This window comes from Gracilinanus agilis, chromosome 4, assembly GCF_016433145.1.
Source record: "Gracilinanus agilis isolate LMUSP501 chromosome 4, AgileGrace, whole genome shotgun sequence".
In the NCBI taxonomy this organism is placed as follows: domain Eukaryota; kingdom Metazoa; phylum Chordata; class Mammalia; order Didelphimorphia; family Didelphidae; genus Gracilinanus; species Gracilinanus agilis.
In genome coordinates, this window is record NC_058133.1 from 104,304,273 (window position 1) to 104,331,164 (window position 26,892).

At 43.3% G+C, this 26,892-nt stretch overlaps 1 protein-coding gene across 1 annotated transcript in view; it reads left to right on the forward strand.

The window, feature by feature from the left end:
• The window catches only part of LGR6 (leucine rich repeat containing G protein-coupled receptor 6), a 186,124-nt gene that overhangs the window by 121,550 nt on the left and 37,682 nt on the right, over positions 1-26,892 (forward strand). Inside the window, exons 5-6 of the mRNA XM_044674923.1 lie at positions 6,420-6,635; positions 10,384-10,455. Of these exons, the coding sequence (XP_044530858.1) occupies positions 6,420-6,635; positions 10,384-10,455 (288 nt within the window). The remainder of the gene's footprint in view (positions 1-6,419; positions 6,636-10,383; positions 10,456-26,892) is intronic.

Sequence of the window (26,892 nt, forward strand, 5' to 3'; positions counted from 1 at the left end):
TTTTGACTTCACTGGATGTTAGTTCCATGAGATTTTTCTTAAATGACTACTGGATGCAAGGCAGGTGCTAGGGATACTCAGAGATCTCAAAAGTCCAAACAAATTCTAGAGAGAGAGAGGTATGATTACAACCTATAAAGAAATAAGTTAATCAATGTCCCCACATGAAAGTATATTGTAAAAGAGTATCCTCTCCACCACCAGTTACCCTTCCAAAAACACACACACACACACACACACACACACACACACACACACACACACACAACTATTTTAACTCTGGCTGCTATTTTTCAGTTTCAACATTTCCCTCCTCACCTTTACCTCCCTCCCCAACCTTGCCTAAGCCAAACATTCTCCTTCCCTAGCACTTTATAACTTTCCCCCCTTTATTGGGATATGAGTTAAAGAAGGGGAACAGGCTGCAATTCTGGGTCCTCCTCCTAAATCCTGGGAGGTCCAAATATCAAGGAACCATGGAAATAAAGACAGCAAGGCCAGTGATGTGCAGGCAGGAAGGAGGCTGGATATTTGAATCCTCAAGTGAGTTTAGCTTCTGCATTAGCTAAGGGATCATGGATTGATTCCTTCATGTATATGTGTCTTAGTTTCATGTAATCAAAAGATAGAGCCCATATAAAACTTTAAAAAAATAACAACAAACCTTAACTTTCCATCTTAGAATCTATACTGAGTATTGGTTCCAAGACAGAAGCGTGACAAGGACTAGGCAATGAGGTTTAAGTATCTTGCCCAGGGTCACACCGCTAGGAAGTGTCTGAAGTCATATTTGAACTCAGGACCTCCTGCCTCAACCCACTGAGCTAGCTGGCTGTCCCTGAGTCCAAAAGAATCTTAAGAGCTGTCCCACTCATTTTATAGATAAAATGGTAAGAGAGGAAGTAACAGCACCAAAGCCTAACAGGTAGCAGGTAGCAAAGCTGGGTCAGATCAGGACTTCTGACCTTAAATGCAATTTACCAGCCATCTTCTCATCCATCTTCTGAAACCAGCTTCCCCTCCATAGGTAGCAACCCTTGCCCAGGGGCACAACGAGCACAAAACTTGCCAATGGCACAGGACAAAAAATGGTCCCCTAATTCATTGTGGTTAGATTAGGGTTGGCAGTGGCAGAGACCAGAAAGGCTGCTGAATGGAGGAGATGCTAGGAGAGGGCCATGCCAAGGAGTTTCCTGAGCTGGCGGACGATAGGATGAAGCATTCCATCAGGCAGCCTCCTGCTGCAAGGAACCGTTCTGGCTAATGTGTTTGGTACAATAACAATTTCCAAATTGAAACATATATGGATAAGATCTTCCCCTTTGGAATTATGGTACGGAGTGTGAAAAGTAGAAGTATGGCCTTGCCTAATCATCGAACCCCTTCAGTATTGTTTCCTCATCTGTACATGGAGAATAATTATTTCCTTAACTAATTTATTAGTTTCTTATAAGCACAGAGTAGGTGCTTAATAAATGCCAGCTTGTAGTAAGTTTCTTCTTCTCGTTGTCTAGTCAAAATCCCTTCTGCTTTAGCCTGCCCTTCCCAGTTCCTCATTTGAATTTTGGGGAGAATTCCTCTCTGGCAAAGTTGCTCCTGCCGTTCCTGGCGATCCTTCCTTCTTGTGGCAGCCCTCTGATGGCAGGCTACCCCCCTGGGGCTCAGAGGGGAAAAGGGGGCCCCGCATCCAGCACCCTTTCCCTCCTTCCCTCCCTCAGGCTCAGGTTAAGGAATCATGAAGGAGGGATTTGGCAGGAGAGAGGTTAAAATGTGTCTCCCGGGCCTAAGCAAGCCAGCACTGGCCTGTGGGGTCCCTGCTAATCTGCCCAATTACCACAGGTAGGAATCATAATCAGGAATCACTTAAGGAGCAGAAGCCCACTTGGAAGAAAGAGAAGGGCTGTTGGGGGCTGTTGACTTTTTTCTTTTCAGGTTTTAATTGGCATAATTGTTCTCTCCTTCTTGCCAAGTGAAATTCTGTCTGGATAGATTCGCCTGCCCAGGGAACAGAGGAGCATCCCCCAAGAAAAGCTTTTAGCCAAAGACAGCAAGCCTCTCTGCTCCCTGCTCAGCTCCTCACCCTGCTGGCCTGCTGAAGCCAAGGCCAGGCATTCCCAAGGGGCCAGGGGACACTCAGGGACCTTTGAGGAAATTCACACTTCCTAATCTCTCTGAGACATCATTTCCTCATCTCTAAAATGGGTATACTAATAGATTCCATCTCACAGGATTATTGGGAGGATAAAATGAGGTGAACATATAAATCTTGCTTTGCAAACCTTAATTAGCCCTTTATATAAATGCTAGTTCTTGTTATGGTTAGAACTCTTGACTCAGGTGATTGAGAGCTTTGGGGAGGCACCTGCAGGATACTAAGCCAGAGTCTGGGAACAGCAATACTATGTCCTATATCTTCCAGGACAATTCCATACTTCATACAGATCCATACTGAAATATGCTGCAAAATGTGTGTGTGTGTGTGTGTGTATGTGTGTGTGTGTGTGCATGTGAGCAAAGAGTGTACTTTTAATGTAGCTTTGTCAAATCATGCATCTTAATTCTTGCTTCTGAAACTAGAATTATGGTGGGTAGGCTCTGCATGAAAATTCCATGTAGACTGAACAGTGGCTCAGGATGCCTGATCACTGTGTTCAGCCTTTGGTATTGGTGACTTCCCAGTGCTGTCACTAGAGACCTTGGCCCAGTGACACAGGTTCTTCAATTCATTTAACTTCAACTCATATTGATTCATTATTATTTGTATCTCCAGAATGGTATTAGCTGGTGTATTAATTAGAAATTGTGTACCTTGAACTTCATCTCCCAGAATTCTTTCCTCATCCCAAAATTCCTTTCCCCTTAAAGTTTACATGCATCTTTACATTATTGTTTATATAGTTCTGTAAACTCTTCCCTCTAGCTCTCTCTCCTGCTTGGAGGCTTGGGTGAGCTCCCTCTTGAATCTAGCCTTTTAGTTTCTAATTAATTTTAATAAACCTTATTAAATATAATATTTGGAGATATTGTATATTAATTATAATTCTCACAACTGGCATACAAAGATAAAATGCCAAAACAGCCCTTTCCTCAAGAGGGTTTCATTTTAATATTCAACCAACTAATTCCCCCATCCCCATTGCCCTCAACATAATCCAGCCTCCCATGATCCTTGAGCAACCACTGCATCTTGGAAGTGGAACAGCCACACCAGGAAGGAGGAAATGTCTTTAAATTGGGGTATTACATTCCAGGGGGTTGTCTTCTGAGGATTTAGTGTAGAGGGTGTTCTATGGGCTCTTTCAATGTCTATTTTGCCCTCTTGTTCAAGGACATCAGGGCAATTTTCTTGGATAATTTCTTGTAGTATGATATCTAGATTTCTATTTGTCTCTGATTTTTCCAGTAGACCAATAATTCTCAAATTGTCTCTTCTAGACCTGTTTTCTTGATCTGTCATCTTCTCATTGAGATATTTCATGTTTCCTTCTATTTTGTCAGTCTTTTGACTTTGCTTTAATTCTTGCTGTCTTGTGAGATCATTGGCTTCTACTTGCCCAATTCTAGCCTTTAAAGTCTGGTTTTTGGCTATAATCTTTTGGTTTTCTTTTCCAGTCTGGTCTATCTGGTTCTTCATGGCTTCCAGCTGGTCATTTCTCGTCTTCAATTTGCTTATCATTTGATTTGATTTCTGAACCTCAATTTCCAATTGTGAAATTCTGCCTTTTAAACTGTTATTTTCTTTTTGAACTATTTCCCACTTTTCTTGCCAGATCTCTTCCATCTTTCTCATGATCTCAGATTTGAATTCTTCAAGAGCTTGTGACCAATTTTCATTTTTTGGGGAAGGTTTGGATGTCTTTAATTGTTGGTCCTCCTCTGCTTTCTGGTTTTTTTTCCTGTACAAAAGTTATCAAGTGTTAGAGCTTTTTTCTTGGTCTTTTTGGTGGTTATTTCTTGGGCCTTACTTATCATCATTATGCTTTCTCAGCCAGAAGTCTGAGTAAGGCAGGCAGACTCTCTGTGTATAGAGCTAAGTAACAGTTTTTGCCTGAGGCTACTTTGCAAGTCTCCTGGCTTCCACTGTCTTCTAGGCCCCTGCTGTCCACAGCCCCTCTCAGCTTCACTCCTGTGTCCAAGGTCTGCACTCCCCAGCCTCCTGGGGTCTCTAGTCTAGCTGTTTTCAGGGTCAAGACCCCGGTGGTCCTAGTCAGCTGCCCAGAGCCTGGAAATTGGCCCACACTTGCTCCTCCACCTGAGGTTCTCCCCTGAGTCTCAGGGCGCTGAGCTGCTTCCATTGTCTGCTGCCTCTCTAGCTCCACTCCCGCATCCAAGGTCTGAGCTCTCCAGTCTCCTGGGGTCTCAAGTCTTGTTGCTCTCAAGGGCAAGGTTCTGGTGGTCCCAGCTAGCTGCCAAGAAGCTAGATCTTGCAGCCCCGCTTGCTCTAACTCTGGTGTGCAGCCTCTGACTCTGGTACTGTGGGTGGGGTGGGGAAGGGTTGATCAGCTCACAGTTTGATGGGAGCTATTTCCCCCACCTTATATCATGGAGATGCCCAAATCCCACATACCTTCAATACTGTGCCCTATTGTGGGGTCCCTTCTTTCATCTGGATTTGGTTTTTTTTGTCCTTTGGAAGTATGCTGTATGGGTTGGTTAGGAGAGTAAAGCACCCTGCTTCTACTCTGCAGCCATCTTAACCCGGAAGTCCAGGGATGGTCTTTAAACTCTTTTTAAAGAAAATTCTTACCTTCTGTCTTAGAAGAAATACTAAGTATTGGTTCTAAAGCAGAAGAGAAGTAAAGGCTAGGCAATTGGGGATGAAGCAGCTTGTTCAGGGTCACACAGCTAAGAAATGTCTGAGGCTAGGTTTGAACCTAGGACCTCCCACCTCTAGGCTTGACTCTCAATCCACTAAGTCACCCAGCTGCTCCCTCAATCCCCAATCCTGAGTGCTTATGTGGCTGGCAACAAAACTCTCAGGATTTAAGCTTTCAACATACTCTTTGATGGATTTGGAATTTGATCAATAAAGGAATTCATTTTTGGTACAAGTTGCAAGCCATCCACACCTTTGTTTGTAGTGGGATTTTTGTTCGCTTTATTCCACTCAGTTCACTCACTGTTCATTTTTACTGTGGTTCATTTACTGTTTTATGGATGCCAGCTTAGCATCAGAGCTGCCCATCTGTAATCTTTCCTCCTTGCTATATGTTAGCCCACCTCCTTCTCTGATCTCCCATTCCATGGATGATGTCTTTTATACTATTTTTGACACTCATGTCAGGTGCTAAAGCCAACCCTCAGCCCATTCTGTGTGTCTCTTCCAAGGAGTGGTGATCTCTTAATCCTTTTCCATTATGTGCCCAGTTTGTTATCCATTTGTACCATCTACCCAAGAGCAATGTACTGATAGGATAACTCAGCGAGCTGTTCATCTACCTGCATGCCACACACTGGAGAATGTGGATTCTTCTTCTACTTGGCTTTCCATGTGGAGCTTGACTGGCCAGTATCTTCTGAGTGATTCGGGATGGCATTTAATGAGCTCTAAATTGTTTCAGGGGTCGATGGAACCATCCGAAAACAGGAGCATCTTTAGAACTTTTGTCAATCAGCAAGGCCTCTTCTGTTTGGGACACTGAGATACAACAGCCAGCCTTCCCATCTCTTATCTCCCATTCCTTGGATTTAGACAGTTGGAACAATATCTGATGCTTCTCTCCCACCCCCTCCTTCCTGGGGCACAGATCACAGAATAACATAATAATAATAGTTCATCTTTATATCGTGCTTACTCTGGGCTAGCACCATGCTGAGTATTTAACAATTATTATCTCATTCTACTCTTACAGCAACCCTGTGGGGTAGGTACAATGATTATCCTCATTTTCCAAGTGAGGAAACAGGTAGACAGCTTAAGTGGCTTATCCAAGGTCACACAGCTAGTAATAATAATTTAACTAACATTTATATAGCATGTACAATGTGCCAGGCACTGCACTAAGTGCTTTCTAATTACCATCTCATCTGTTCTTCACAACAACCCTGGGAGGTAGGAAGGTGCTATTATTATTCCCATTTTACATATGAAGAAACTGAGGCAAACAGAGGTTAAACAATGTGCCCAGGGTCACACACTTAGTAAGTATATGCGACCGGATTTGAAATCAGGTCTTCCTGACTTTGGGCCTGGCATTCTATCCATTGAGCAGCCTCCATCAGAATTGGAAGGAGCCATCTAAGTCTTCACCGAAAAGTTTCTGGTCTCTGACATTCTGGTGCAGGTCTGTCTTGGGCTGGAAGTTTCCAGGGGGCATCCGCTGGGTTTATCCAACAGCTGAGACCCAGAGTTTCTCCCAGTAGCACGTGCTCCCATAATTTTCAGTTTTACTGATGCTCCTCCATCTTCTTCTTCCCAGGCGCCTGGATGCCAATCTCATCTCCCTGGTCCCTGAGAGGAGCTTTGAGGGGCTCTCCTCCCTCCGCCATCTGTGGCTAGATGACAACGTGCTCTCGGAGATCCCCATCAGGGCACTCAACAACCTTCCCTCTCTACAGGCCATGACGTTGGCCCTCAATCGCATCCGCCTCATTCCTGACTATGCCTTCCAGAATCTCACCAGCCTTGTGGTGTTGTAAGTCTTGTTGTAAGCCTTCAGTCTCTACTAGCCTGATTAACTGTTCTTGGGCTGGGGCAGGTGTGTTTGTTGTAGAGTTTGCAGGGCTTCTTCATTCTTTCTTTGCTAGACTGGAGAAGCCTAGGCACTTCTCAAAATAATGCTGTTGGGTTTTTTCAAAATCCTTACCTGATGGCTTAGTATCAAGGCTAAGCAAAAGCCCGGCAAGCTCTAGGCATTCGGGGTTGAGTGGCTTGCCCAGGTCACACAGCAGGGAAGTTTCTGGGTTCTCTAGGCCTGGCTCTCAGGCCACTGACTGAACCACCTACCTGCCCCCAGAATAGTTTTTTTCTTTTCTTTTTTTCCTTTAGAATATTTTTCCATGGTTCCATGATTCATGATTCCCTCCGTTTCCTCTCCCCTCTTGGAGCTGACAAGCCATCCCACTGGGTTATACATGTTCAAAACCTATTTCCATGTTATTCATATTTGCAGTTGAGTTATTTTTTAACATCAAAACCCTAATCATATCCCTATCAAACTACATGATCCATCATATGTTTTTCTTCTGCATCAGAATAATGTTTTTAAACATTTTGCACAAAATAAAATATATAAAAAGGAAATCAATTATATTGAAAAGTAGTTATCAATATATTTTTTTTAAACCCACAGGTCCCAAGTGAAGAACCTCTGTTCTAGAGTCTAGTTTTCATTTTGGCCAGGCAACAGAAGTCTGGATTTTCTATCCCATTCAGAGACATCGAACTTAGCTCAATTATTGCATCATGTTATGACTTTGTGTAAGTCAGTTGAGCTCGATTTGTATGAACCCCGATTTCACCTCAGTTAAATGATGAGAATAATCACCTTCCTTATCTACCTCCAGATTTTTGTGAAGACAAATGGGAGGTCTTAAGAGGACAAATGAAAGGAAAGCTTCAAAAGTGCTTTGAGGGGGCAGCTGGATGGCTCAGTGGATAGAGAGCTAGGCCTAGAGATGGGAGGTCCTGGGTTCAAATCTAGCCTCAGACACTTCCTGGCTAGGCAACCCTGGAAAAGTCATTTAACTGCCATTGCCCAGCTCTTACTCATCTTCTGCCTCAATACACAGAATTGAGTCTAAGACAGAAGTAAGGGTTAAAAAAAAGTTTTTTGAGCTGCCCTTAAAGACAAGAAGAGTAGCATCACACTAACATTTGGCTCCCAAAGAATCTGATTCAGCTCCTGAAAAAAAAGAATAAATGCACTAAACTGATTTGAGCATAAGTTAAAAAATTAAACTTGTCCCCTCTCCGGTGCTTCTGTCACTGGAGCGGTCTGAGCAAAGGCTAGATGACCACCTGTTGGGTAAATTAATGGGGCAAGGAAGAGATAGATTCCTACCTGGGATGTATAGATGAAGTTGATGTTTTCCAACTCCCTACTGTGTGCCACCAGGTGGCACAGTGGATAGAATGCTGGACTTAGAGTAAGGAAGACCTGAGTTCAAGTTTAGCCTAAGAAACTTCTTAGCTATGTGATCTTGGGCAAGTCACTTAACCTCTGTTTGCCAGTTGTAAGGGGGGAAAGTGGGCAGTGTAGACTTAATCTAATTATCACACAGCAGAGATGGAAGCAACAAAATACTCATGTATCTGCCAAGAAAATCCCATAGTCAGAGGTCCATGGGATCACAAAGAGATAGATATGACTTAAAACAGCTGAATAACAAGCCTAGTATGTGTCAAGCACTATTCTAAATGCTTTACAAATATAGTCATCTAATTCTCAACAATCCTGGGGAAAAAGTGCTATTTTAGCCCTAGATTACAGTTGAGGAAACTGAAACAGAAGATAAGTGACTTATGTAGCTATTAAAAAAAAAAACAATACAGTGTATTGATTCTAAGGCAGAAGAGCTGTAAGGCTAGGCAATGGGAGTTAAGTGACTTGCCCAGGGTCACACGGCTAGGAAGTGTCTGAGGCCCGATTTGAACCAAGTACTTCCTGTCTCTAGGCCTGGCTCTTAATCCGCTAAGCCACCTAGATGACTTCTGACTTATAGTTATTAAGAATCTGAGGATTTGAACTCAGCTCTTCCTAACACCAAACCCAGTGATTTATCCAGTGGATCACCTAGCTGCCTCAAAGTAAGGCTTTATGGTGGAGAAAGAATTCTTTTTGCCCTGTAACAAAATACTACATCCCAACAATGTTTAATCAGAAATAAGGCTTACAAGGCTCTGTCCCAGAGATCAGGCAGACTCATCTTCTTTATTTACCAAGTCGAGAGAAGCAATGCAAAGTCATCCTTCATAATTACATGGCAAAGCCTGTCAGAGTAATTACCTGGGAGATAGCATCCCTGGCAGGAATTGGGGACTCAGGGTTAATTTTGCCTTCTCAATGGGAACGTTAGAGTGCAAATTAGTTCCCAGCTAATTGCTCTGAGTGATTGGTAAGTTCATAGAGCAATTACTAAGGGCTTGGAGGTCATGGATAATTGCTTCCCCATACATGCTAATTGTTGAAGGAACATGGCCCAGAGAACTGCCATTAGTGGCTCTTTCCAATGACCACACATTTCTCCGGTGGTGCCTGACTTGGAGGAACCAACATCTATGACCAAGTCCAGGCTTGGATCAGAGCCTGGGAGTGGCATCTGGATCTTGGACTCTGGACCTGTTTGAGAGACTGACAGTATGAGACACATATTTAATGAGTCCAGAGTCTCCTGGGCATGGGGGGGAAAAACATGGTGGAGTCACTGACTGAAAGTAGAACCACTTTGGGAAAGGAGGAGCTGATTTTGGACTTGTCAAGTTTGAGATGAACATCCGAGTGAAGTAGCACTATCCTCTGGGGAGCTGAAGAATAGAGGGTCCCACGGTGGGTGAAAGGTCCGGATTGGACCACAGATTCCCAAGTCCTCCTCTTAGAGGCAGTAGTTGAAGTTAGGAGTGGACAAGTAGAAGGACTGTGGGGAGTGGGGAGGAGAGCTTTGGAGGCTGCTCCTATCTAGACAGCAAGAGAAAGAAGAGCCAGCAAAGGAATGGTTAGGGATGTAGGAGAGGCCATAACATCATAGATTCAGAACTGAGAGGAACCTTAAAGGCCATCGAACCTAAATTATATTTTATCAATGAAAAAGCTAAGACTCAGAGAGGTCTCAAGAGTAGACAGTGTTACACAGGTAGTGATTAACAAAGACAGGATTTGAATGCAGGTTCTCTGAGTCCAAAGTCAGTGTTCTTTCTTTTCTCTTTCTTTTCTTTCCTTCCTCCCATCCTTCCTTCCTTTCTTCCTTTACTTTCCATCTTAGAATCAATGTTGTATATCGGTCTCAAGGTAGAAGAGCAATAAGGACTAGGCAATAGGGGTTAAATGACTTGTCCAGGGTCTCACAGCTAGGAAGTATCTGAGGTAAGATTTGAACCCAGGACCTCTTGTCTCTAGACCCAACTCTCAGGCCACTGAGCCACCCAGCTGTCACCTTCAAGAGAATACCTCCATCAAATGGACCTCTTGAAAAATCACAAATTCCCTTAGCTTAATGTCTGGGGGAAGGCTATCCTATCTACACACAACCCCACTCTCTTCTACTCCCTCTGCCCCTCCTGCTTAAGGACCCCCCTCCCCAATTTGGTACAGGTAGAGGAGGGGTCCTGAGATGTCCATCATACCATTTTATCCCTTTTTTTTTATTCTCTGAGCTTGAGAACACCCCTAGGTAAATGGGACTTCATGCTTCATGTTGACATCTCTCTTTCCTTCCTGTCTGTAGGCATCTTCACAACAATCAAATCCAGCATTTGGGTACCAACAGTTTTGAGGGACTGCACAACCTGGAGACACTGTGAGTGCTTGGGCAGAGGGCTGGGGGGAGAGAAAGTGGGGAAAATAAGGAGCATTGGGGCGCTCCACTCATGGACCTAAAAGTTTCCAAGTATCCTTGCCATGACCATCTCTGGAAGGCCATTGGAAACAGAGAGTTGGTTCCATCTTCAGATGGCACGGCAGGGGGAACCAGAAACTTGGTACACCTGGGTTATTCCCAGTTCCAGCCCAAACCAGCTGAAATCATGGAAACTATTTCTACCAAAGAAAGGGTGTGGTGGCAAGGAGAAGCTCCAGGAATTGGGATTATCTGCCTTGAGAGGCTGGAGGGAGGGAGTGGTCAATAATTGCAGTTTTCAAGTCTGAGAAGAGTTCTACTCAGCATGGCGGCTGCTGGTGGGGGAGGAATAACCATAAAGACCCAGGATGGTTGGCCAGCACTAATGCTAAGAGAACAGATAAAGTGATGAATGAAAGATGGCCCATTCAGTGCTGTTAGCCCAGCTATAAAAAGCGTCTGAGCTGTTGACTCTTAAAATAACTATTATTTGTACATCATCTGCATGGAATTCATTTAAGGTCAAAATAAACCCTAATCTTCCCATCCTTTCCTCTGGGTGTCCGCCAGCCCCCATGGAACCAGGCTGGGCTTGCCATGCTTAGAAGAAAAAAAAAAGTGGTTGGATTTCTTTGAGCAACCCCTTCCCCCCAACCTCATCTGGGTCTCTCATTTGTTCCCATGTGGGAGTCTGGATACCACTCCATAACTAGAAATCTCCCTGGTAGAAAGAGGAGAGGCGGGGGGAACCTGAGGTTCCCCCACCCTGAGTGAGTATTTTGAAGCTGCATGGAGACACAAAGCAATAATAGTCTTTCCTTCAATGTAGAGTGATGTAAGTCCGTCTTCCTCCCAAGACAGAATTTGAGTTCCTGTCTCCCCAGTGACATAAACTGCACTTGTCAAGTGAGGGGTTTTCAGTGATTTTGAAACAGTAAAGGCCGAAAGACAAGCTTCAACAAGTCAGGGAAGTTTTCTTTGGCCAGGCCCATTTTGCCCATTTGCCTCTTCCTTGGGGATAGAGAAAAGAAGAGCTGAGAGGCTGGGTCCCAGCTTCACATACCCTTTTCCTGCAAGTGGGAAAGCCTTGGGCATGGAAACCCCAGAGAGTGACAACATCCCAGTTTTGCTGCCTGCTAACCTATGTGTCCCTAGGGACCAGCTAGGTAGCTCAATGGATTGAGAGCCAGGCCTGGAGACAGGAGGTCCTGGGTTCAAATCTGGTGTCAGACACTTCCTAGCTGGGTCACTTAACCCCCAATGCTTGCTGTTACTGCTCTTCTGCCTTAGAACCAATACATAGTATTAATTCTAAGACAGAAGGTAAGGGTTAAAAAAAAAAAAAAAAGCATGACCCTGGAATATTCACTTAATCTCCCTGGGCCTCAGCATCTCCATCTGGAAGATAAGGAGAATGTGTTCAGTGACCTCCTTGGGCCTTTCCAGTTTGAAATCTTGGCATTCTGAGTCCTCTGCCACAAGCTGGAGAGCCAGAAGAAGCTGCCCTTAATTCCTCTCTCATCATGGAACCTTTAGGATTGAGTGGGTCCAGGGCAGCTTTGGAAAGTAAGAAACCCTGACCTGAGGCCAGAATCAGGGGAACAGCATCAGAGCTTCTTCGGTTCCTGAGTGACCTTGCCAGACGTCTTGTGCCTCTATTTCCTCAAATAGCCACCTTGGCTCTCAGAACAGAAGAATTCCTTAGAATAAAATGCTTAGGGACAATTTGACATTGGACAAGTAGGAAGGATTCCAGTTCCAGTTTCTCTTTTGTCTTGAGGATTGACTGGGGGGTTGGGGAGGGAAGGGGGCCAGGAAAAGAGGAGGGCCATATAAGGATATATTGGATGTGGGACAGCAACTTCAGAAAGCCACCCACAGCAGCTGTTTCTTAACATCTGGGGCCCACTGCCTAATTCTCTTCCAATTAGCTGCTCCTAGTTGACTGATGCTAGTTTAATTACAGAGCAATCCACCTACTGCTCCTTTTATCTGGGGCTCGAAGATGAGTCCCCTCCCCACCCCCACAAAATTCAAGTACCGAACCCACTTTTCAGGTGGACAAGTAGAGGCTTCATGGGAAGAATGATCTTCCTCTTCACTACAAGTGCCTCAGACTGGACCTAATCATCTCTTCCACCCTTCCTCTAAATTTTTCAATCCATCAACCTCACCAAACCTTCTACCTTACTCCCACCCCCACCCCCAACCCACAGACTTAAGGGACCAATCTCTCTCTGAGCTTTTGAGGCTTTGGTGCTTTTGATCTCCAAGAAAAAAGAGAAAAGTTTGCTACCATTTCCAGGTTGCTCAGGGCATTTGCTGAGGCCTTTAGCAGCTCCAGAAGATATGGGGAGGGAACAGAGACTGAAAGGGAGAAATAATGTTCATGCTTTTTAATTGTTGCCCAATTCCTTCCTCTTTCTTTTTCTTCTCTCCCCTGTTCCTTCTTTCCTTCCTTCTTTCCTTTCTCTCTCTCTCTCTCTCTCTCCCCCCTCTCCCCCCCACACACCCCCTCAGCACCTCATTTCTTCCCCCTCTTGCCTAAGTTCTGATACATCTCCCACTCACACATCTCTCACTCCAGCTACAAGAGGGGAGGATCAAATCCCTGAGGCCTGAGCTGTGGTTTGGCTTCTCTTCCAGTCTCCTCCTAGGAGCCAGAGCAGGCACCCACCAGCTATTACACCTCAAGGTAGGGTGGGGGAGGCAGGAAGGGTCCCTCTGCTTATGCACACACCCCCCACATGCATACATACACTCACCCACACACACAAACCATACACGCCCAACACACACAGACTCCCAGAAACACATACCACCCACATACCACAGACACATGCCTACCACATACCACTCCCCATTCAGAGGACACCCACGTAATAACAACATACATACAACATCGATAGATGTGCCCGTACCCACCCCCCTTCCAATAGGGGCTAAGGACACTAAGGTTTCTTCTGCTCCTCTGACAAGAGAGACAGCTTTGGGTTCCCAAAGAATTTCAGGCAGGAGCCCAATTGCCCTTTTAGGGACTCTGGCCCTAGAGAGAAAAAGACAGCTCTGCCCCACTTCCTAGCTCTGGGGCTGGGGGATGAGCAATCATTTCTACTCAAGAAATCTATGCCGACCAGGGGAACAATTCACCTCCTCTCTCAGGCCAGAAGAGGGTTAGGACCTGTTCCGTTTGGGAAGTGACTCTAGGAAGGCAGTGACCAGCCCGGAGACACAAGCCCTTTCCTCTGAAGGCAGGTGAGATCAAGGACCTCGTTATGAAGTGGCAAGCTCCATGAGGGCAGGCGCTCTATCTTGTCTAAGCCTTTTTATCTGGTGTTCTGTACAGATGCTTGATAATTGTCAGATTCAAAAATTACCAAATTTTTGAAAGAGAATTTTTAAAAATCAGCCTTCCCCCCCCCCCCTTAAACCTTTCCTTTCTTCTATCTTAGAATCAGCACTGAGTATTGGTTCCAAAGCAGAAGAGCAGTAAGGATTAGGCAATGGGGATTAAGTGACTTGCCCAGGGTCACCCAACTAGGAAGTATCTGAGGTCAAATTTGAATCCAGGACCTCCTGCCTCTAGCCCTGTTTCTCCATCCACTGAGCCATCTAGCTGTGTTCCACTAAGCTCTTTATATATTTTATTTCATTTGATCCCCTTATCAACTCTAGGAGATAGGTGCTATCATTTTTTTTAATCCTTTCCTTCCATCTTAGAATCAATACTGTGTATTTGTTCTAAGGCAGAAGAGTGGTAAGGGTGGGCAATGGGAGTAAAGTGACTTGCCCAGGGCCACACAGCTACAAAGTGTCAGAGTCCAGATTTGAACCCAGGACCTCCTGTCTCTAGGCCTGACTCTCAATCTACTGAGCCACCCAGCTGCCCCAGATAGGTGCTATTATAATCCCATTTTAGAGTTAAGGAAAGTGAAGCAAACAGAGGTTAAATGGCTACACCAGGGTCATACAGCCTGCAAGTAGTTGAGGCTGAATTTGAATCCCCGTCTTTCTGACTCTTAAGTCCAGCACTCTCTATAGGGCTTCCTAGCTGCCTCTAGATGAAGAAATTGAGGCCCAGACATGTTAAATGACTTTCCCTGCATTACAAAGTTAATCAGCAGAAGAATGGTAAATTATTGATTTATTACTAATTACATAATAAATTATATTAATAACTGATTATTAATGAATATTTATTATTTCATTTATTTTCCTATTTGTGCTACATATTTGTATATATTTATCTCCCCCATTAGAACATAAGCTCTCTAGATGGAGGGACTGTAATTCTTTATATTTATATCCCAACATCTAGCACAGTGGCTGGAACTGTAGCCTACACTTTATACTTGCTGATGGATGGATGGTTAGTAAGTGAAATGTTTCCCAATATGACATCTGTGACCTTCTTGACAGTAAGCATATATTATGTAATATTGTATATAGGACAAGGTAGCACAGCTAGGTAGGTAGGAGAGCCAGGCCTGGATTTGGGGGTCCTGGGTTCAAATCTGCCCTCCGACACTTCCTAGCTGGGTGACCCTGAGCAAGTCACGTAACCCCCACTGCCTAGCCCTTACCATTCTTCTTTCTGTCTTAGAACCAACGCTTAGTGGTGTAATCATTTTTAAAAATCTATATGCAAGAATTATCCATATTTATGTCTTCTCTCCCTACTTAGCTTTAACTCTAAGCTGACAGGGACCATCTTTTATCTAAACCTTCCCCAGCACCTAGCACGGTGCTCTGCATCCAGCAGGTGCTTAATAAATGTCCAACGCGTAAGTATTTGATGGCTATTAGATTCGCTCCATCACTTCTCGGTAACCTCCTTCGGGAAGCATTAGAGAGACGGCGGTTAAAGAAAGACGCTAGCACCGTCCCTCCCGGAAGCCGCGGTCCGGCAAGTCCTCCGCGGGCTCTGCTCCCACTCCCAATCTGTCCGTGCGCGGAGGATTGCGGAGAAGCAGGAGAAGTAGGGAAAGGGGCGGGGGGGAGGGGGGGGAGCTTCCTGCCACTCGGCGCCGTTGCGGATTAGCCGTGACTCCCGGAGCCTCCCAAACGTGGACATCCGCCCCAAGAACCTCCGGCCACGCCACGGGACCCATTCTTCGACCTGGTGGGTTGGAGCTTTGCTGGCCATCTCTCGTGTCTCTGGCTAGGGAGGGAGGGTCGTCTCTCTCATCAGTCCTTCTTCCCGCCTCAGACTGCCCTCTCGGGGCCTCGCGATAGCCTCGTTAAACAAATCCAGCCCGGTCAGAACCACATTGGCCCGGAGGCCTTTCGTGCATCGAGGATGAGCCCGCAGCCCCGGCGGGAACCGTGTTTCCGTGGGAGCCCCGGGCAGAAAGAATGGCCGGGCAGGCATTCCACGGGCAACCTCCTCCCATGACACAAACGCCACCCTCTTCACCCCACGGTCCATTTCCATGAAACCAAATGGCTCCGCTGGGAACGTCCCCTTCAACAGACTTCAGCTGAGGCAAACTCCACTGCTTTCCCTCGTACTCCATCTCTGAATCCCAGAGCCGTCCAGCAATGAGGATCTCTAGATTGCCAGAACTAGCCCGAGCTTCATTACAGAGCTATCAAGCCTGGTGTGAGTCATCTTTGTGGTGGTTCGGTCATTCTTCAGTCTTATCTAATTCTTAATGACCCCATGTGGGATTTTCTTGGCACAGATAACTGGAATGGTTTGCCATTTCCTTCTCCATCTCCTTTACTTCTCCATCTACTTTACTCAGAAAACTGAGGCCAACAGGGTGAATGAAGTGACTTGCCCAGGGTCACACTGCTAGGAAATATCTGAGGACAGATTAAAAGTCAGGAAAGTGAGTCTTCCGGGCTTTAAGCCTGGCACTCCATCGACTTCACTACCTATACCCCTCCTTTTATCTGGGACTCTCAGACACTCCTCTTCCAGAGAGCTTTACCCACTTTTCAGATGGGAAATCAGAGGCATAGTGAAGAGAATGACGTTGCCTTCCATTCCTCCCAGGGCCTGAGCCTCATCACTCACTGTCTTCCACTTTTCCTTCAGATATTGGCTAGTTCCTCACCAACACTGAACCCTTGGCCCCATGTCCGCACTGGAGGCCAACCTCTCTCTCTCCTAGCTTTTTTGCTTCAATATTTTGCTTTTCGAGGAAAAGAAAGAGAAAATGTTCTTTTCCCCAATTCCTTGAGAGTATTTTCTGTCCTGCTCCTCCAGCAGTTCCAGTTAATAGAGGAGGCTAAGAGAAATGGGCTAAGAGAAAGTACAGACTTCTTAAGTGTTGTACAATTGATCTAATTTCACACTCCTTACAGAAATTTTTTTTTCACTGTGGGTACTTATATATTTTTAAAGTTTATTTATTGAATTAATTAATTTAGACTATTTTTTCCATGGTTCCATGATTCATGTTCTTTCCCTCCCCTCCTCCCACCCCCTCCCATAGCCAACAAGCAATTCCACTGGGTTTTACATCATTACAGAAATCTTAAGGAAACCTAAGTAGCTCTCAACCCAACAAACCAAGCAGATCTCTGTAAGACCAGGTCACCTAGAAGGCATCCTAATTGGTGGTACCCTTTGTGATGTCACAGGGTGGGGGGACTAAGCTATGGTAGGACAAAGAGAGGCTTGAAGAAAATAGATCATTGAATTTGAAATGGCAAGGATCCTTCCATAGACATCTTTTTAGAAATATATTTCCTGCTCTTTGCCTTTTCTTTTTGTTTGTTTGTTTGTTTGTTTGTTTAAAATAAAAACAACCCTTATCGTCTGTCTTAGAATCAATACTGTATATTGATTCTAAAGCAGAAGAGTGGTAAGGGATAGGCAATGGGAGTTAAGTGACTTGCCCAGGGTCACACAGCTAGGAAGTGTCTGAGGTCAGATTTGCACCCTAGATTAGCACTAGCTGCCCTTTCAATGTCTATTTTTTAAACCTTTACCTCCCATTTTAGAATCAGTACCAAGTATTGGCTCCAAGGCAGAAGAGTGGTAAGGGTTAGGCAATCAAGGTTAAGTGACTTGCCTAGGGTCACACAGCTAGAAATGTCTGAGGTCATATTTGAACCCAGGTCCTCCCATCTGTAGGCCTAACTCTCAATCCACTGAACCACCTAGCTGATCCATCTTTTAATTTTTTTTTTTTCCTAAACAGAATCCTCATTTTACAGAAGAGGAAAGTAAAGCCAAGAGAGTTGAAGCGATTTTTCTCAAGATCACAAAGGCAGTAGGCAGCAATGTTGGGATCTGAATCCAGGTTCTCTTTCTATGAACCTTGAGCTCTTGGGTGCTTCTTTTCATTTCAAGTTCAGTGTAGCCTATTCCAGGAGGCAAGTCAATAAGCAATTAGTTACCATTTGTATTTGTAATGAACTTAAAAGAAACAACCCTCCCCCAATTTTTCCCCCCAACTGCAGTTATATCTCTTGCCTCATTTATCTTCTTAACCACTTCCTGAGGAATGCAGACTAGGGAGTAGAAACCAAGTCTCCTATCTCCTAGAGCAAAGCTCTTTCCATTCCATCACATTTGTGGCCTTTTTATCTAGGGATGAGGACTGAGTCTGTGATTTCATTGGCATAGGGAATTCCTGGATTAGAAAACTTCCACAACTGAAGGTTGACGCTTTATTTGCAATTAGTAATTAGAGAGTCACCTTGAGAGTCTTGAGTTTTGAGAGGCTGTGACTTGACCAGTAAGGATCAGAGGTGAGACTTGAACTCAAATCTTCCTGACTCCAAGGCCAATTCTGTCCACAATACCATGATGCCTCATATTTATGCTTTACTGATTATGTGAGGTACATGTTATTGTCTCCCGTCATGTCTGACTGCTTGGGGTTTTCTTGGCAGAGATACTAGATTGTTTTGCCTTTTCCTTCTCCATCATTTTACAGATGAGGAAACAAAGGTGAACACATAGCTAGTGTCTGAGAGTCCAGATTTTGACTCAGGAAGAGGAATCTTTCTGACTTCAAACCTGGTAATCTATCCACTGTGCCACCTAGCCACCCTGAGATACATTTTTTTTAAACCCTTACCACCTTCCATCTTGGAGTCAATATTGTGTATTGGCTCCAAGGCAGAAGAGTGGTAAGAGCTGGGCAATGGGGGTTAAGTGACTTGCCTAGGGTCACACAGCTAGGAAGTGTCTGAGGTCAGATTTAAACCTAGGACCTCCTGTCTCTGTCTCTAAGCCTGACTTTCAATCCACTGAGCCCCGCAGCTTCCCCCTTTGAGATACATATTAAACCAACATCTTTCTCCCTGACGATTGTCAGCTTTTGATAATGTACATATGTTAGAATTTACTAATTTCCGAAAAGTATTTAGCCATGCATTTAAGATAATGTCTTCTATAATTTATTGTCTTCCTTCCTTCCTTCCTTCCTTCCTTTCTTCCTTCCTTCCTTCCTTCCTTCCTTCCTTCCTTCCTTCCTTCCTTCCTTCCTTCCTTCCTTGGTTAGCCAGTGGGGATTAAGTAACTTGCCCAGGGTCTCACAACTAGAAAGTGTCCGAGGCTAGATTTTAACCCATACAATACATTTTCATTGAAATTTTCTCAAAATGTAGTTTTATTCCATGGAGTGCTACAGGTATTTTTAACCTGGATATGAGTTAATTCTCTCTAATTAACTGTAACTATCTGTAATATCATAACCATCTGAGATTATGTTCTATAATTTGAGAAATATTTATATGTGAAGCACTATGCTGAGATCTGGAGATACAAATGAGAGTAAAAAGGAAGATGTCTTCTGCCCTCGGGGAGTTCACATTCTAGTAGGTAAGGAGAAGGAGGAGAGACAGCACATATGGGAGATGTACAGATCTTTCAACTATGAGAAACTCCAAGCTTGTGATTTGAATCTTCAGTTTACAAACATTTACATTTGGGCCACAGAATAGGTAACTACATATACAAGATGATATACTATATATGTGAGAGGAACACATACACAGTCATATAGCTTGTAAAAGAGTCAGGATTAGAACTCGAGTCCCCTCTCTCCCAGCTAGAGCACTCAACTTTTCTGACCATGCAGCTCTAGCCTTCTGCTTCAACTGAAATCATGAGAAACTGTTTCTCTTCCAGTTCCTAATCATCTTGCCTTTGTGGGTTTATTAGCTGCAAATCTGTGGGGTTTTTGTGGTCAATGGAGGAATTTATTGTTCCATATAAAGCCCTTTTTTTCTGGCTTCCCTCAAGGAACCACTAATGACTTTTAACAGGCAGAAAATTGAGCCACCCATTGCGTTTGCCTTGTGCTTTGTGACCATGACGAGTTATTAATAGTTACAGTCAACATGACATTCCCTTTCTCATCCTGCTGGCGCCAGGGGGAGCCAAGGTCACTGCTCTAGTGCCCACCATCCTGTCCTCCCCTACTGGCTAGAGGGTCTGCAGCTTTTATGATTAACTCTCCTACCTCAAAGACACCTCATCCAACTGGTTCAGAGAAGACAGGAAATGAGACAGAGAGGAAGGAGGTAGGTGGAGACACTCCCCTCAGGTGTAGCTCTAAGGAAAGAGATTTTTGTAAAGAATGACTAGTTCGTTTCTTGCCTGATTTGGAGGTAGTCTTCTCAAGGTCACTCTCTCTCTCTCTCTCTCTCTATATATATATATATATATATATATATACACACACACACACACACACACACACACACACACACACACACACACATTTTTTTGTTTCTTGAATGCACACAGAGATATGATGGGGACTGGACCTTTGATTTCACTGGTATTGGAAACAGCCTACTACCAATGCCAATCATCGCTTCCTTTTTCGATCCTTAAAGAGTTGCTTGGAGCCATGATCAGTCAATCACCTTGAGAGGTTAAATGATCTGTTCAGTCACACAGCAAGTATATGTCAAAGGTAGGACTTGAACTTAGGTCCTCTTGGGTTCAAGGTCTGCTCACTACTCACAACTACATGCCTGGGGATACAAAGGCAAAAAATGATCCAGCCCCTCAAGAAGCCTATACATTGGGAATCAGAGGACATCAGATCTAGTTCTAAGTCTGTCAACAGTGACCTTGGGCAAGTCTCTGAAACTCTCAATGACTCCGTTTTCTTGTTATCTGTAAAATGAAGAAGTTGGGCTAGAAAAACACTAGAGTGCCTTCCATCTCTAGAGTTCTGCACTCTATAGAGGTGTAGGGGGTGCTCAAGGAGGACTAGCACCTGGTATGGGGGCTTGCTGAACCCCTTTCAGGGCTGTTCATCACCTTTGGTGTTCACCTGGCACTCTGCTCTCACTGGTGGCTTCAAGAAGCTGTAGCATGTACAGTAGCCACATTCCAGTAAACTTTTGGCATATGGGCTAAACCAGGTTGAGGGGATCTGATGGGCCACATACATGTTGGCACACTAGTAGGGTTTCTACCCCAAGCATGTGAAGACTTTCCTTGACAGAATGGGTAGAAGAGAACATTTTGCTCCATTGGCCATGAAGGTGGCTGAAGCAGGCACTGTGGAATGATTAGAGGTTGGCCAGACATCAAGGATGCCAAAGTCATCCATTTCATCCTGGCCCATTACCAGTCACCCTGACTTTTGTCTTACCACTAGACTTGGATGACTGGGAGAGAGAGTGAGGCTAACATCTTTGTGCAACCCTGCCTCACTTAGATCCAAATCATGCACAAGTCAAGAAATGACCACACAATGTCATTGCTTCTCTTGGGCAATGAAGGACAAACAACAACACTCAAAACTGTACTTTTCTCCTTTGGTCTTCATCTCTTTGTCCTGGGAAATAATTTCTTTCTGGCTTTGGGATTCTGCTGTTTCAGAATTCATGTATCACAGTGTTCAGGTATTGGGGGAGATTTTGCCACACTTGTTGCTGATCCCATCCTAGGGAGCTCCTTCATCACACAGCCACATCAATGACAACCCAAATAGATCTAATGCAAGTTTGCTCTGACTTTAGAGCTAATAATATTTATGCTATGAGAAAGGCCCTGAAGCTATGGTCTTGATCAATCAATAAACATTTATTAAGTGTCTACTAAGTACCAGGCACTGTGCTAAGTGCTAAGTATACAAAAAGAATCAAAAGACAGTCTCTGCCCTCAAGTTGCTTATAATTTAATGAGGGAAACAGCATGTTTAAACAAATATATAAGCTCTCTCTTTTCTCTCTCTTCTTCCTCTCTCTTTTTCTCTCTATAAATAGCATATATAGATAAATATATAAATTCACTCTCTGTATGCCTGTATGTAAGCAAATATATACACTGCAAACTATATACTGGAGAAATGGGAAATAATAGGGGGGAGGCAATGGAATTAAGAAAGGTTGGGGAAGGCTTCCTATAGAAGGTAGGATTTTAGCTGGGACTTAAAAGAAGCCAGGGAGGTCAGTAGTCAGGGCAGAGAAGAGCAAGCCTTCTAGGAATGGGGGACAGCCAGAAAGAATGCACAGTCAAGTCTCCTCATCAGTATTTCCTTACCACAAAAACATTTAGCACTTAATAATAATAGCTTCCATTATATGATACTTTATTATTTAAAAGTCCTTTTTAACCATTATCTCATCTGATTCTTACCACCACCGTGTGAATTAGGAAGTAAAAGGGAATTTCTAGAATTTCCAGACCTGCTAATCCAACCCAATCCTGTGCAGAGACCCTCTTTTCAAAATGCCTGGTTAGATCGTCCAGCCTCTGCTTAAAGGTCTGTGAAAGACACTCCTTGCCCCCAAGCTTTGAGATAGCTCTAATTGTGAGGAAGTTTTTCCTTACCTTGAGCCAACTCTCTCAATTTCTGTGACTCCTCTACAATAGGTCTAATTCTTATTCTAAAGGCCAACCCTTCAAAATGCTTCAAGATAGTACTTAAGTCTTCTCTTCCCCAAATTAAACATCCCCAGTTCTTTCATCAGATGCTGGTGTGGCATGGTGTTGTCCGGAGACCTCTACCATCCTCCTTATTCTCCTCTGTAGGGTCTCTAGCTCATCAATCATCTGTGTAAAATGTGGCATTCCGAACTGGAAAGGGTCTTTATTTCCTCTATGATCCAACCACAGCAGAGGACAGTGGAACTATCTATCATCTCTTTCATTCCGGTTGCCATATCTCTTTCAGTGCTAACCTTGCTTTTGGTATACCAGGAGTAGTGAGCCAGACCAGCAGCCCCTGTGACTGGGAAGGCAGAAATTGGTGGATCACTTGAGCTCTGGGGTGCTGAAGTTGGGTGCCAATATGGTTAGCCTCTAAGAGCCTGGAGGCTGCAGAACAAGGGAACTAGCTCAGGTCACAAACAGAGGAGGTCAAAGCTTCAGAGCTGATCCCTTACCAGAATGGGCCTATGAATGGCCACTGTACTTCCAGCATTGGCAAAATAAGGGGGCCTCGTTTAAAAGAAAATCTAAACCCCCAAAATAAAAATGTTTGGTGTTGACTCGTGTTAAACTAAATTCCACTAAAATTCTTGGACCTTTTTCTTAGAAATTATAGTCTAGCCAATATCTCCCCATTTTGTATGTAAGAAATTGATTTTTTAAAACATGTTGAACTTTATATTCATCTCTCTTAAATTTCAGCTTAACGGATCCAGGTGAGCCTTTGCAAATGCCATTCTAAAGCAGTCTACATTTTTACAATGGCATAGTTGACTGAAGGGGTAAGGGACTATATGAGCCCCAAAGTACTTGTTTTTGTTGACTATTAAAAAAGTATTTGCTTGGGAAGAACAAAATGTAGCAAGATGTCTCCAGTCCATGAATGAAGATCTTAAAACATTTCTTGCTAAATGCAACACAAAGATAATTTTGTTCTGCAACACTTTGATAATTACCATCAAGAGAGACTGCAGGGAGACTGAGATTGTCAAAATTGTTTGCCACTATTGGACTATGGAGAAAGTCCAATGTAAAGGCCAAATGGAACAGGTACTCCCTAGAGGTGAGACGGCCTCCAGTTGCTCCTGTTTTCAGGTAGTAATAATAATAGCAGCTAGGTGGTATAGGGGAAAAAACACTGGACTTGGAGTCAGGAAGGACTCAGCCTCCTGAGTTTAAATCTGGCTATAGGCATTTACTAGCTGTGTGACCCTAGGCAAGTCACTTCACCCTGTTTGCCTCAGTTTCCTTATCTATAAAATGGACTGGAGAAGCAAATGGCAAACCATTCCAGTATATGTCCAAGAAAATCCCAAATGGGGTCACAAAGAATCAGGCAGAACTGAACCCTGAAACAATGGAACAACAAAATACTAGTTCACATGAATATAATGTTTTAAAGTTTAAAGTCTTTCAAAGACATTATTTCTGTTTGATGAGATGACAACTGCATAATTACACCAATCACACTGTAAACATTGTAGAATGTCTCAAACATAATCACTCAAGAGTTGAGCTCTTTGGAGGCAGCTGGGAGGCTCAATGGATTGAGAGCCAGGCCCAGAGACAGGAGGTCCTAGGTTCAAATTTGGCCTCAGACACTTCTCAGCCACGTGACCCTGGGCAAGTCACTTGACCCCCATTGCCTACCCTTACCACTCTTCTGCCTTGGAGCCAATACACAGTATTGAGTCTAAGATGGAAGGTGAGGGTTTAAAAAAAAAAAAAGTTGAGCTCTTTAAGAGACCTACAGGAAGACCTTTAATTAGCATACTGTTCCCTGAGGAGGATATGCAGGACCAGGACAGAGTTGCATGGGAAGAGAAGGTATCAGTGGGTCATGATCTGCCCTATTGGAGAGAGTGGTCATGTTAATGAGACCACAGCTCCACTGAAGAATTGGGATAGCCCATTGTTCTAGCCTGTCAAGATCTTTTTGGATTTTTTCTTTTTTTTTCTTTTAATTTTTTAGAAAAATTTTTACATGGTTACATGATTCATGTTCTTACTCTTCTCTCCTCCCACCCCCCAGTAGCTGACGCACATTTCCACTGGTTTCTTCCTGTGTCATCGATCAAGACCCATTTCCATATTATTGATAATTGTTCTAGGGTAGTCATTGAGTCCACATCCCCAATCATGTCCGAATCAACCCATGTGATCAAGCAGTTGTTTTTCTTCTGTGTTTCCACTCCTGCAGTTCTTCCTCTGAATGTGGGTAGCATTCTTGTCCATAAATCCCTCAGAATTGTCCTGTGTCATTGCATTGCTGCTAGTAGAGATGTCAATTACATTCTATTGTACCACAGTATATCAGTCTCTGTGTATAATGTTCTCCTGGTTCTGCTCCTTTCGCTCTGCATCAATTCCTGGAGGTCTTTCCAGTTCACATGGAATTCCTCCAGTTTATTATTCCTTTGAGCACAATAGTATTCCATCACCAACAGATACCACAATTTGTTCAGCCATTCCCCAATTGAAGGGCATCCCTTTGTTTTCCAGTTTTTTTGCCACCACAAAGAGCGCAGCTATAAATATTTTTGTTCAAGTCTGTTATCTATGATCTCTTTGGGGTACAACCCAACAATGGTATGGCTGGATCAAAGGGCAGGCATTCTTTTATAGCCCTTTGAGCATAGTTCCAAATTGCCAGCCAGAATGGTTGGATCAGTTCACAACTCCACCAGCAGTGCATTAATGTCCCAATTTTGCCACATACCCTCCAACATTCATTACTCTCTGCTACTATCATTTTAGCCAATCTGCTAGGTATGAGGTGATACCTCAGATACCTTTGATTTGCATTTTTCTAATTATGAGAGATTTAGAACACTTTTTCATGTACTTATTGATAGTTTTGATTTCTTTATCTGAAAATTGCCTATTCATGTCCCTTGCCCATTGGAGAATAGCTTGAATTTTTTACAATTGATTTAACTCCTTATATATTTGAGTTTGGTGAGGTTGCAGTTTCTATAGCAAATGTGATTTTTTTACGGGGTGGGGTTGCTAGCCCCACGCCCAACCCTCCTTTTTCAGCTGGGCTTGGGACCTTCCCAGCTGGGGGAAGTTGCCCAGAACAGAGTCCGCTGGCGTGAGATGGTTGCGGCCCTATGCTCCTAAGGAGTCAACAGGAATAATAATAATAATAATAATATATTTGAGTAATTAGAACTTTGTCAGAGTTTTTTATTATAAAGATTTTCCCCCAGTTTGTTGTTTCCCTTCTGATTTTAGTTGCATTGTTTTTGTTTGTACAAAAACTTTTTTAATTTAATGTAATCAAAATTATTTATTTTACGTTTTGTAATTTTTTCTAATTCTTGCTTGGTTTTAAAATCTTTCCTTTCCCAGATATCTGACAAGTATACTATTCTATGTGTTCGCCTAATTTTCTTATAGTTTCCTTCTTTATATTTAAGTCATTCACCCACTCTGAATTTATCTTGGTGTATAGGATGTGAGATGTTGATCTAAACCTAATCTCTCCCATATTGTTTTCCAATTTTCCCAGAAGTTTTTGTCAAATAGTGGATTTTTATCCCAAAAGTTGGGCTCTTTGGGTTTATCATAGACTGTCTTGCTGATGTCACTTACCCCAAGTCTATTCCACTGATCCTCCCTTCTGTTTCTTAGCCAGTACCATATTGTTTTGGTGACTGCTGCTTTATAGTATAGTTTAATATCTGGTACTGCTAGGCCACCTTCCTTCACGTTTTTTTTTTATTATTTCCCTTGATATTCTTGATCTTTTGTTCTTCCAAATGAACTTTGTTATAGTTTTTTCTAATTCAGTAAAAAAGTTTCTTGGTAGTTTGATAGGTATGGCACTAAATAAGTAAATTAATTTGGGTAGAATGGTCATTTTTATTATGTTAGCTCGTCCTACCCATGAGCAATCAATGTTTTTCCAGTTATTTAAATCTAGTTTTAATTGTTTGGAAAGTGTTTTGTAGTTGTGTTCATATAATTACTGCTTTTGTTTTGGTAGATAGATTCCTAAGTAATTTATATTATCTAGGGTGATTTTAAATGGTGTTTCTCTTTCTACGTCTTGCTGCTGTGATGTGTTGGAAATATATAGAAATGCTGATGATTTATGTGCATTTATTTTGTATCCTCCAACTTTGCTAAAGTTGTTGATTATTTCTACTAGCTTTTTAGTTGATTCTCTAGGATTTTTTAAGTAGACCATCATATCATCTGCAAAGAGTGATAGCTTAGTCTCCTCATTGCATCCTTGTTTCACTCCTGATCTTATTGGGAAGGCTTCTAATTTATCCCCATTGAATATGATGCTTGTTGATTATTTTAGATATATACTGTTTAGTATTTTTAGGAAAGGACCTTCTATTCCTATACTTTCTAGTGTTTTCAGTAGGAATGGGTGTTGTATTTTGTCAAAGGCTTCTTCAGTATCTGTTGAGATAATCATGTGGTTTTTGTTTGTTAGTTTGTTGATATGGTCAATTATGTGGATGGTTTTCCTAATGTTGAACTATCCTTGCATTCCTGGTATAAATCCCACCTGTGGATTT